The sequence below is a fragment of the Gopherus flavomarginatus genome, chromosome 20 (genome assembly GCF_025201925.1).
Source record: "Gopherus flavomarginatus isolate rGopFla2 chromosome 20, rGopFla2.mat.asm, whole genome shotgun sequence".
In the NCBI taxonomy this organism is placed as follows: Eukaryota; Metazoa; Chordata; order Testudines; family Testudinidae; genus Gopherus; species Gopherus flavomarginatus.
Window position 1 is genome coordinate 2,450,151 of NC_066636.1, and position 11,536 is coordinate 2,461,686.

General features: G+C 51.9%; 1 protein-coding gene across 1 annotated transcript; it reads right to left on the reverse strand.

Annotated features, from left to right (window-relative positions):
- Positions 1-8,138: 8,138 nt before the first annotated feature.
- LOC127038247 (probable G-protein coupled receptor 33) lies at positions 8,139-10,389 on the reverse strand. The gene is made up of 2 exons (XM_050930768.1): positions 10,333-10,389; positions 8,139-9,198 (listed from the first exon to the last, which is right to left on the reverse strand). Exon 2 carries the CDS (start codon positions 9,175-9,177, stop codon positions 8,152-8,154), a length of 1,026 nt encoding a protein of 341 aa, XP_050786725.1. The 5' UTR covers positions 9,178-9,198; positions 10,333-10,389; the 3' UTR covers positions 8,139-8,151.
- Between the last annotated feature and the right edge of the window lie 1,147 nt (positions 10,390-11,536).

Sequence of the window (11,536 nt, forward strand, 5' to 3'; positions counted from 1 at the left end):
CCCTGTGTGCAAGTTTCATAACAAAAGGGAAGGGAGACAGGGGGAGGAGGCTGTGCATACCTTGCACCGCATTGAGGGAAAAGGTGGATTTCATAATATACGTTTGGGTTTGCGCTCCAAGGGAGGTGGACACCTGAGTGCTGGGGCAAGTCCCTTAAGTTGAGCCTTCCCTGAACTGATCTCAGTGTCTGTTTTGTTCTGCAGTTTGGTGTGGCCCTGCCTCTGTGTGTGCTGGAGGAAGCTTAATATCTTGGCTCAGCAAGACAGGTATAAAGCGTGTTCAGGTTGGCATAACAGGCAGGCTCAGTGGTATCTCAGCACTTCTGGTGGCATCCTAATGGGGATAGCCCTTCATACTGTGTATCTAGGGCAGGTCCCAGCTCTGGAAGGAGCGTTCCTTGGAGGTTTATGGCACAAGACACTTGTGCAAAGGGCCAAGGGCTGAGGATCTGAGTTTCCCAAAGTGGCTGGTCATGCTTGGAGCTTCAAGGTTTTGGGTGCCTCCAGCTTGAGTGGTCTGATGTTCAGAAAGTGTCAAGCACCCTTGTTATGGACAATCAGGTCTCTTTAAGGGTGTTCATCTGGGAAACATCCCAAAACCTAGAAGCACAAAAAATTGCCAAAATTTTTGGGAGACTAAGCCTGAAAATCACTAGGCAATGGAGTGAACAGGCGAGATTGTCAGCTGGTGAAAATCGGTGTATGTCTATTGACTTCACTTCATAACTTTTGAGTAATTCTCCTGCCTCTGGCTGGGGTCTGGTGTGTTAGAGCAGTGTGGTTTGGGAGCCTTTACTCCTGGGTTCTATCCCCAGCTCTGGGAGGGGAGTGGGGTCTAGTGGTTGGAGCAGGGGATGCTAGGCATCAGGACTCCTAGGGGTCTATCCCTGGCTCTGGCAGGGAAGTGGGGTTCAGTGGTTAGGGTAGGTGAAGAACAAAAACCAACGATTCCTACATTTTGCTGGTGCATCGAATTGTGAACAGATTCCTGTGAAAAGCTCATCCTCCTGTTCTAGCTAAAAGGCCCTGGTAACGTCCAGCCAGCTGGGACATCTCACAAACTGCAGGTTGGATGTGCTAAGGTGGAGGCGGAAAACATCAGATTCCTCATCTTTAGGTGCAAAGACTAAGAACGGTCCCCAGGGTCCACCCCGTGCTAGCACAAAGCTCAGCGCCTGTGTTTCTCACTGCAGACTTCCTGCACAAGCTACAGCCTACAGAGGTGTGAAGTGCCCGTGAGCCAAAGTAAAAACACTTTAGTGGTGGAACAACTTTTGAAATATTTCTGTACCAGTTCCTCCCCACCTTCAGTAGTTGAGTTCAGGGGCTGTCCATGCTCCGCATTTTATGAAGGTCCAGGCCTTCGATTTTTCCCTGGCTCTGCACCAACAACATCCTCACACTCTGAAAATGAGAAATCAGCTCATATTTTCAGGAGAGGGGCTGAATCCTGGGAGCTCGTTGACCCAACGATCCCAAATTTCCCACACAAACCCCACCCAGCCTCCATTGCAGAGTGCTGGTTTTCAAGGCAGTTGCCTTACACACAGGGGTTTCCATTCAATTTGGATATTATCAGCACCTTACATTCAGGGGGCTGCATCTCATGAACTTCCCAATCTAACGGCCACCCATTTCCCCAGCAGACTCCAGCACAGCCCCAATGGCAGCGTGCCAGTTTGCAAGCCAGCTTGAGTCTGCAGCTGGTTTTGAGAGCAGTTTGAAAATAGGATGTGAGGGAGATTCCCACATGGGCCATTCTTTTTAGGTGCTAAATGTGAGGAATTGTACCAGACTGAAGGTGTCATTAGGAATGTGCCACTGAGATGACCTCTCTGGGCCCCCTCTGGTCCTCCACAATGTCCAACCTGGGTATTCTCAGCAGGTGGGCAATGGCCAGTGGAACTCACTGCTACAAGCTAGAGCTATGGGCACTCGGGAAGGACAAGAGGGATAGGAGATTGGGAGAAGTCAGGAAGTGGAAAGTTTAGTAAATCAAATACAAATCTATGCAGAGACCACCACATGGCTGTGACCTGGAGGGCCTGATCACTCAGGGGGTCATGGAATGGCACATGAGACTTCCCCACTAGGAGGCTCTGGCCCTGATCTGGCTTCAGGGCCTGGGACTAGCTGGTTCAGGGAGGTGAGGATCGGGGGTGTTGACTCCTAGTATGCAGAAGCTGGGGGCCAGGGGAACTCTGTCACAAGTTGGAAAAAAAATCCCTCCCCCACCTCATCTCTTGTACTCATCTGCCTGTCATAGGAAATGCTGCTACACCCTGACTTGAGAACGTGCAGGGTCCTTCTCACCTCACTGTAACACAGGAAGCCTCAATCCACTAGCCTGCTTCTCTGACCCTCAGCCATGCTGCAGCTCTGCACCAGGGACCTATGGGCTGTTGTCTCTGTCAGGGACTGCACACCTCCCCGCCCCCGGCTTTGCTAGCATGTTGTCCTCTGTGCTCTGCAGACTGGCCTAATGGTTACAGCGGGGAGACTGGAATCCAGGACTCCTGGGTTCTATTCCTGACTGTGACAGGTGAGATAGGTCTAGTGGGTTAGAGATGCAGGGGCTGGAAGGTAGGACTCCTGGGCTGTGGGAGGGACATGAGGTCCTGTGGCTTAGAGATTCGTAAACGGGGAACACCTCATCTGATTAACCTGAAACAAGGGAGGAAAAAAAAATTCACCCAGGTCCCAGATCTAGCCTACTAACTGTCTATTGAGTCCTCCTATTAACCCCATTAATACCCAGTGGCAGGTAGTCCCTCTGTTTGGCATGGTAATAGCAAATGTCTGCGGCTCCTAGGTAGGATTAGCAAAGAAATTACCCTTCAGACCAGACGAGGGGTCCCTCTCCATCATCTCCACTCACCTGTGTAGTGCAGGACCCAGCACAGAGAGAGACTTGGATGGTGGGTGTTTGCCCAGCAAAGCGTCCGTGAGTCTGTGCTGCCCTGTGTGTTGAGGTGTCTCCCCTTAACTCTGTGTCTTCTACACGCTCCACCTCCACCTGCTCTGTGAGCTGGAGAAGCTGCAAACCATAAATGGAAATGATCATTTGGACACTATCTTAGCAGGGAAACCACCTAAGAAACTACGGTGACCAGATGTCCCAATAAAATCAGGACTGTCCCGATATCAAGCAGTTTGTCCCACGTCCTGACCGAAGTACAGTCATGATGCCATTTGTCCCAATATTTTGTTTTGGGAGCCTTCCCCCCACCCCGCCACACACACACCTTGTTGCTTAGGCAGTGGTGACTGGCAAGGGGGAGTGCCTTTTCAATTGTTACACTCACCCGGCACATCCGGGTCTTCGGTGGCACTTCAGCGGCGGGTACTTCCTTCTTTCACGGCAAGGTATATTACCCGCCACTGAAATGCCACCAAAGACCGTCAGCGACTAAAGGACCCTCCGCCGAGGTGCCGCCGAAGACTCAGATGGGTGACTGTAACAATTGAAAAGGCGCTCACCCTGGGGTGGTCCCGAAATTTTAGAATTCTCATCTGGTCACCCTATAAGAAACAGTCATTGCTTTAAAATTAGACCCCATTCCCCCGCCAGAGCCAGCGCTAGAATCCAGATGTCCTGAATCACCCCTCTCCTGTTCTATCCACTAACCCTGAGGCCTGGGCAGGGAGCAAGAACCCTCCAGTCCCAGGGCTGCAGTTGGGGGTCCAGGCATTGGGGCTTCCCAGAGCTGAGGACCCATATCCAGCTTCTCATTCACTGTAATCCCCAGGTTCTTTTCTGCAGAACTGCTGCTTAGCCTGTCGGTCCCCAGTTTGTAGCAGTGCTGGGATTCTTCCGTCCTAAGTGCAGGTCTATGTACTTGTCCTTGTTGAACCTCATCAGAGAACCGGAGAAGAAGCAGCTGTGATTTGAGCGGGGCAGTGTGCAGACAAAGACATGAACGGCTGCAAACAGCTTGGTTTCCCCAGGTGGCAGGCAGGAGAGGAAATTGAACAGGTTTCAATTTGATAATGCGACAGAGAAAAATACACAAGTCTTAAGGAGTGAGTGGTGGTGCTGTGCAGGGGGGAGAAGCGTTCACAGCTGAAAGGCAGGAATTTTACACTGGAAATCAGCCAGACGGGGAAAGTATAAATCAGTCCAACATTTGTCTACAACGGACAGCATGATCTTGTGACTGTGGAGACGTGTGGGACTCCTGCATTAAGGACCGTGTGTGGCATGGTGTGAGACTCAGCAATGACAGAGACTAATTGAACCCTTCAAATATCATGGGGGCCATTTGGCAGGCAGCTGAAACTACAGCAAGACAATCGAAAAAGCCAGGTGAGCCAGAAAACCATGTGCGTACGTTGCAGAGTAAATTCACCTTTCGTAAGCGCCCAGACCTGCAGTCATGGGCTGGAGGGCGTCCTGCTGCTCATAAAAGCCTGCCATCAAGAGCCGTGAAAACAAGAGAAGCCAGAGGCAAGGAAGGGTTGTTATAAATGCTGTCATAGCCAAATGGAACCATCCTGCATGTGGGCACGAATGCCCGGGGTGTGGCAAACACAATCATTTTGCTAGTGTGCAACACCAGAAAGGAAAAGTCCCAGGACATATCTGTTTCAACGAGGAAAAACATCTGAGAAATTGCAAGATCTGTTTCTCAGTATGGCTAACCCACGGGACCTCCCTGCCACTGGACAAAAGTGGCATTAACTCACATGATCAAGGTTAAGCCACAGGACCTCCCCACCACTGGAAATGAGTAGCATTTACCTGTGGGTCTCTGTGACACGGTGCCTGTTACACAAGTGCCTCCTTGTGGCCAGAGGTCACTTTGCAGCTCCCTTCCTCACTGCTGGAACTCACTGCTACAAGAAAGGATGGCAGGTGGAGAGGGGAAAGGAGGATAGTGCAAGTGGGAGGAGCAGAGAAGGGGGAAATAATCTACAGGGTCAAACACAGAACCAAGCAGAGAACACGATGTGGCTCTGATCTGGCTGCTTGGCTGACTCAGGGAGGTGGGGAAAGGGACAAGGGGTCTTTCCCCTCTGGATGCAATAGGAGGAGAACAGGGAGCTGAGAACCAGGTAGAGGAACCACTGGGTGGTCACTGTGCTCCTCATCTTCAGGCCCAGCACCTGCAAGTCCAGCCCCTCATGGCAGGATAATGGCAAAGAAGAAAACTCACAGCTGTGAAGTGAGTCCAGAGGGTTCAGTTGCTGAGGACAAGTCACACACAGTCTGTATGTGAAATACAAACCAAACTTTGTCCAAGGTACGAGTCCAACCAGAGCCTGTCTCGGTGCCCTCTGGCATGTCGATCTGCAGCTCTGTCCCTGGATTCCCACCTCACTCCATCACAGCCCCCTGGTTCAAACTGGCTCCCAGCCCCTTCTGGGCTCTCTCAAGTTGTCCCTGCTCTGGTATGGAGCAATTGCCCCACGGCTCCCTCCCTGGAGGTGATGTCTTCACCCTTTCTTGGCCTTTCTTGCCCCAGCTCTCCTGCTGCACCACTAGAAGTTCAGTTCCACCTTCTGGGGTGCATCAAAAGTCCAGGGCAGTTGCCCAGTGGGATCCAGGCCCACTCACTACTCCAGATCTCAGCCTAGGGACCTCATAGATATCAGCCACCAGCCTTGTCTCTTTAAATAAACTGTGTCACTGCTACAATTCACTGGGCCACTTCCGCAGAGCCGCAGCACATTCTTCACCCACACCTCAGGGTCATGTCCTGGTTGAGTCCCAGAAACCACCCCAGAGCCCTTTCTTGCTCCCCCGGGTCTCTGCAAGCACTGCTCTATCCCAGAGCCTTTAGCTCAGCCAGAACATCCACACTCCTCCAACTCCAGCAAAGAGCTGCACCCAGTACCTTTTATATGGGCCTGCTGGACCTGGATTGGCTGCTCCCTGCAACCTCTCTGATTGGCTGTGTCCCAAACAGCCACTCTAGGCAGCTTGGAGGACCCTCTCCACTGCCCTTTTCTGGGTCAGGATGTGGCGGGCCCTCAGGGCCTCCTCCACTCTGCCACAGACCTAATAAATTGGCTCCCAGAAGGGGAGTGTGTTAATTCCCTTTGGACTGAGATGTGGAGTTCTATACCCTGCCCCCAGTGTGGACAGTCTTAGACAGACTCTAGGAGTCCACCTCTGTAGCTTAATAAAGAGAAAGTTAAGCAGGGACCTGATACCCATCTGTCAGTATTTCCATGCAGTGCAAATATTTGACCATGGGCTCAATCTAGCTGAGGAAGGTCTAACATGACCCAGTAACTTGAGGCTGAGGTTAGACAAATTCAGGAAGGAAATAAGGTGCTTATCTTTAACAGTGAGGGGAATTTATCATTGGGGCCATTGACTGAGGTTTGCGATAGATTCGCCATCACTGGCTATTTATAGTCAAGGTTAGGAGTTTTTCTGAAAGATCTGCTGTAGAAATTAGTTTGGGGAATTTCTCTGGCCTGTGTTATACGGAAGTCAGTCTTCTTATATGGTCACAATGGTCAATTCTGACCTTAGAATCTCTGAATATAAGAAGCCACCGAAATCTGATATCCTTAGGGTTAACCTGTGGAGCTCCCTGCCACTGGATATGAGTGAAGTTAACCTGTGGGACTCCCTGCCACCAAACACAAGTGGCATTAACCTAGGCGACTCTGTGGTGCTGAACACAATTCTATCAGATGAGCCATTCCTAATTTAGGATGCTTTAACCTACCAGACCCCACTCACCTCCCAGAGCTGGGGATAGAACTCAGGAGTCCTGAAATAAGCTCAACTGAGCTATGCTGGTTTACGTCAGATCACAATCTGACCCATTTTCTCCATGCCCCAAAGTAACTAGTGATTTTTGCTTACTCCATTTGGGAAGGGGTGATTACTCCACCATGAAACTGGTTTTAACACCAGGCACTTCAGGTGAACAAGGTTCCAGAGAAGACTGGTTTGTAAAGTTTGAGAGTGGTCAAACCCAGGAGGTTCTAGAATGCTCAGATTCTAGAACCTGTGAAATACCACTGGGAATAAAATCCATACCCCAAGTGCAAAATTCTGGAACTACCCAGGAATCTAGAGCCGAAGGGACCCTACCAGGCTTTAATAAACTTGGAATCCATGAGGATCTACCAACAGCAATAGATTTAGAATGCATGGACTTTTATTCAGTTGAATAGCATTGACATCTAAAACTACACCATTCCAGAGTTAGCCTAGTATGAAACTCATGGGATCATATGGAGTTTTACACTATTTATACCCATGACAGCTATAGAGTTCTAAAACCAAACAGGAATCTAGAACCCTCTGGACCCTAGGGGGTTGTAATTAAGGCTATGTTTTAGTCATGGGTATTTTTAGTAAAAGTCATGGACAGGTCACAGACAGTAAACAAATATTCATGGCCTATGACCCGTCCATGACTTTTACTATATACCCCTAACTAAAGCTTGGGCAGGGGGCCACAGGTGCTCTTGGGGGGGGGCATTCTGGTGGTGCTGCAGATGCTGGGTGAAGTGGCCCGCATCCTGCTGGTGGTGGGGTGAGCTGCAGCACATGGCCCGGGACCCCTGACAGGTGCTGGGGGAGAGTCAGGGCTAGCAAGGGCTCCCGACCTGGCTCCACATGTCTCTGCAGCTCCTGGGTGGAGGAGGGGTTAGGGGGCTCCGCACGCTGCTCCCACCACAATCACAGCTGCATAGCTCCCATTGGCCAGGAACCACAGCCAGTGGGAGTTCCAGGGGTGGAGTCTGCAGGTGCAGGCAGTGCCCATAGCCCCCTGGCCTCTCCTCTGACTAGGAGCAGCAGGGCCATGCCAGTGGGAGCCAGGAAGGCCCCATCCCAAAGGAAGTACCTCCCCCCCGACACTCTACTTCTTCCCCTAGTCCTGAGCAACCCTCCCAAACTGCTACTGCCGGCCCTGGGGATGCCCGGCACAGGCAGCCCCAGAACCAGCACCAGTAGCTGCAGAAGTCATGGAGGTCACAAAAAGTCACAGAATCCATGACCTCTGTGACAGACTTGGAGCCTTAATTATAATATGCCAAGAGACATAGAACACACGAGAATCTAGAGCCAGCTGTGAATCTAGACCCAAAGAAACTATTCAGTAAGGACATATTGAGATACTTTAAAACAGATTGGTTCTAGGTAACAGGTTTCTAGATTTTGCAGGAGTTCAAGTTTTAACTCTACTTCCATGCAGTTAGTTTCTCGCCTGTTCTCCCTCTAGAATCGGGTCCAGACACATCACTACCGAGATCCTCATGAAAAGCCGCTTTGACCTGAGCAAAGAGGGACGTCCTGAGCACCTGATGGAATGTCTGCCCCACAAAGAGGTAGAGGACTGGAGTGAAGCAGACGTTGAAGCAGAACGTGATGATGCTCACGAGCAGGAAGGCATCAGTCAATGACTGTGGCACATCTCTGATGAGCGTCAAGCTCTGGTAGAGGTGGTAGGGCAGCCAGCCAAAGAAGAATGACACCACCGCAGCCACCATGACTTTGAAGGGCTTGCTGCTTCGTGCCAGCCCCTTCTCCTTCATCTCCAGCCCCATCCGGCTGTAGCATACCGCGATGATGCAGAAGGGCACCAAGAAGCCCAGCAGGAACCGGACCACGAACAGCACAACATATGCGTGTATCCTCCAGGCCTGCACCTCAGCTCTGTCCTGGTCACTGGAGAGGATGTAATATATTGTGCAAATGACCCTGTGTCCCTCCACCTCCCAGGTCTCCTGGAAAAACAGGTAGGGAGCACTAAGGGTGAAGGAGGCCAGCCACACACCCACGACCAGCTTCCTGACCCAGGACATGGTGCGGTGACGCCGGGACCAGATGGGGCAGCAGGTCAGAGTGTAGCGGTCCAGGCTGATGAGGGCAAGGAGGAAGACAGAGGAGAACAATCCCAAGTGGGTGCAGGAACTGAGGACCTTGCACATGGCTGTTCCGAAGACCCAGTGGAAACCAAGGAGAACATGGACAGTGAAGAAAGGGAGTATCAGGGTAAAGAGGAGAGAACAGGACACCAAATGGAGGAACCAGAGGGTGGTCACCGTCCTCCTCATCTTCAGCCCCAGCACCCACAGGTACAGCCCATTCCCCACCACACCCACTAGGAAGGTGGCAAAGAGCAACACAGCAATGGCCAGGTTAGTGCTCTTCATAGATGCTGGGGGCTGGGTGGAGTTTGTCCAGGTTACGGGCAAGAAGGTCATGTTGCCTCAGTCCATGGTTCCCTGGGGAGAGACAGAAGAGGGGTTGAAGGTACAACGGAGGAGAGGAAAAGGGAAAGTGGAAGAGTAGGAAGGAAAAACAGAAGGGACCCTCTCTGGACACACTCTCGTCCTCCACAACGTCCAGGCTGGGTATTCTCAGCAAAGGGCCATGACCAGAGGAATTCACTGCTACAAGATAAGCTATAGGCAGCAGAGGAGGGAAAGCAGGATAGCAGAGGTGTGGCAAGTGGGGAAGAGGACAATTGTCTAATAGATCAAATTACAGCTATGCAGAGAACATCACATTGGCTGTGACCTGGAGGGCCAGTTGGGTCAACGGGGCAGGGAATGGGACACAGGCCCTTTCCCCACTAGGAGGCACCGACTCTGATCTGGCTTCAGAGCCTAGGATTACCTGGCTAAAAGAGGTGGGGAATCGGTGCTGTTGGCTCCTAGCATGCTGGAGCTGATGCCTGTGGAACTCACTGCTACAAGACAGAAAAAGCCACCCCACCTCCACCCACCTTGTGCTCATCTACAGGAATTACTGCTCGTGCAAGCGTGTAGGGTTCTTCTCATCTCATTTTAACACAGGAAGCCACAATCCATCGAGCTGTTTCTCTACTCCACAGTCTTGCTGCAGCTCTGCACGAGGGACCTCTGGGCTATTGCCTGTCACAGAATGCGCCCCTCCCAGACTTGTTAACTGGTGACCTCTATACTCTGCAGAATGGTCTAATGGTTAGAGAAGGGGGTGGGGGAGCCAGGACCCCTGGGTTTTATCCCCAGTTCTGGGATTGGGGAGGGCTTGAGCAGGGGTGGGAGGTCAGAACTCCTGGGCTGTGGGAGGGACACGGGGTCTTGTGGCTTAGAGATTCGTAAATGGGGAACACCTCTGATGAACATGAAACAAAGGAGAAAAATTCACGCAGATCACAGATCCAACCAATTAACTCTGTCTATTGAGTCCTTGTGTTAACCCCATTAATACCCAGTGGCAGGGAGTCCCACAGGCTAATCCCACTAATACGCAGTGGCAGGGAGTCCCACTAGTTTGCCTTGCTAATAGCAAATGTTTGTGGCTTCTAGGCAGGATTAACAAAGAAATTCCCCTTCAGACCCAACGAGCGGCCCCTGCCCATCGTCTCCACTCACCTGCGTAGTGCGGGACCCAGTGCAGAGAGAGACTCGGATGGTGGGTGTTTGTCCAGGAAAAGGTCTGAGTCTGTGCTGCCCTGTGTGATGAGGTCACTCCCCTTAACTCTGTGTCTTCTACACGCTCCGCCTCCACCTGCTGTGTGAGCTGGAGAAGCTGCAAACCATAAATGGAAATGATCATTCGGACGCTGTCTTACCAAAGAAACCACGTAAGACACAGCCATTGCTTTAAAACTAGCCCTCTCTCCCCTGCCAGAGCCAGGGATAGAGCCCAGGAGCCCTGGTTCCCAGCCCCGCAGCTTCTCTAACCCACTAGACCCCATTCCCCTCCCACATATGGGGCTAGAACCCAGCTGTCTTGAGTCACCCCTTGCCTACTCTAACCACTAACCCTGAGGCTTTGGCAGGGAGCAAGAGCCCTCAGTCCCAAGCCTGCAGTGAGGGTCTGGGTGTTGGGGCTTTCGCCACCCCATCCAGTGCTTCTGCCAGGTCTCTGGGATTTCCACTGGGGTGGGACATCCATTTGTCTAGGGGCCCCCAGTTGGCCTGCACCCCTGGGCACAGGTCCCCTTGGTCGATTGGATAATGCACTACTGCCCAGATGGGCTCCTTGGACCAGTTGGGTACACGGGGAAAGGGATGAACTGAAATGTGGAGTCCAGCAGTACCCACCGGGCTAATATCAACGCCACGCACTGCCCATTGGAGGGGGTCGTGTGGCCAAAGGGACTAGAGCTTCGACGGGGCTCTCAAAGAGGCACGTGCCCCAGAGACATGGTCACAGTGGCTGGCATGAGTGTGGCCGGGCTGATGTCCTGAGGTTGGACATGAGTGTGCAGAGAGAGGAAAGGGCTGTTGGATTCAGGAGTCGCTTGCAACCAGGTGCTGCAGACCCTGAGCTCAGAACTGCCCAAGAATGGTTAGAAATACCATGCAGCCCTGTGTTAAAAATTGCCGGTGATGGAGAAACTGGGTTGGTCTTTTTTAGTCGTTATCTTTTGTATCTGCTGGCCCTCCAACCTTGGCCAAGGTTTTGTAACTTAGCTGGAGCTTGCAAGTGAGGTCTTCACAGTTACTGGACCTGGGACCGGAGGTTAACCCCTGTGAACCCCCCCCCCACACCACTGGACACAAGTGGAATTTACCTGTGGGTCTCTAACACGGTGCCTGCTACACGAGTGCTCCCTTGTGGCCAGAGGTC

Bases quoted from the DNA above. Each gene is read 5' to 3' on its own strand.
- LOC127038247 (XM_050930768.1), bottom strand. From the start codon at position 9,177: ATGACCTTCTTGCCCGTAACCTGGACAAACTCCACCCAGCCCCCAGCA.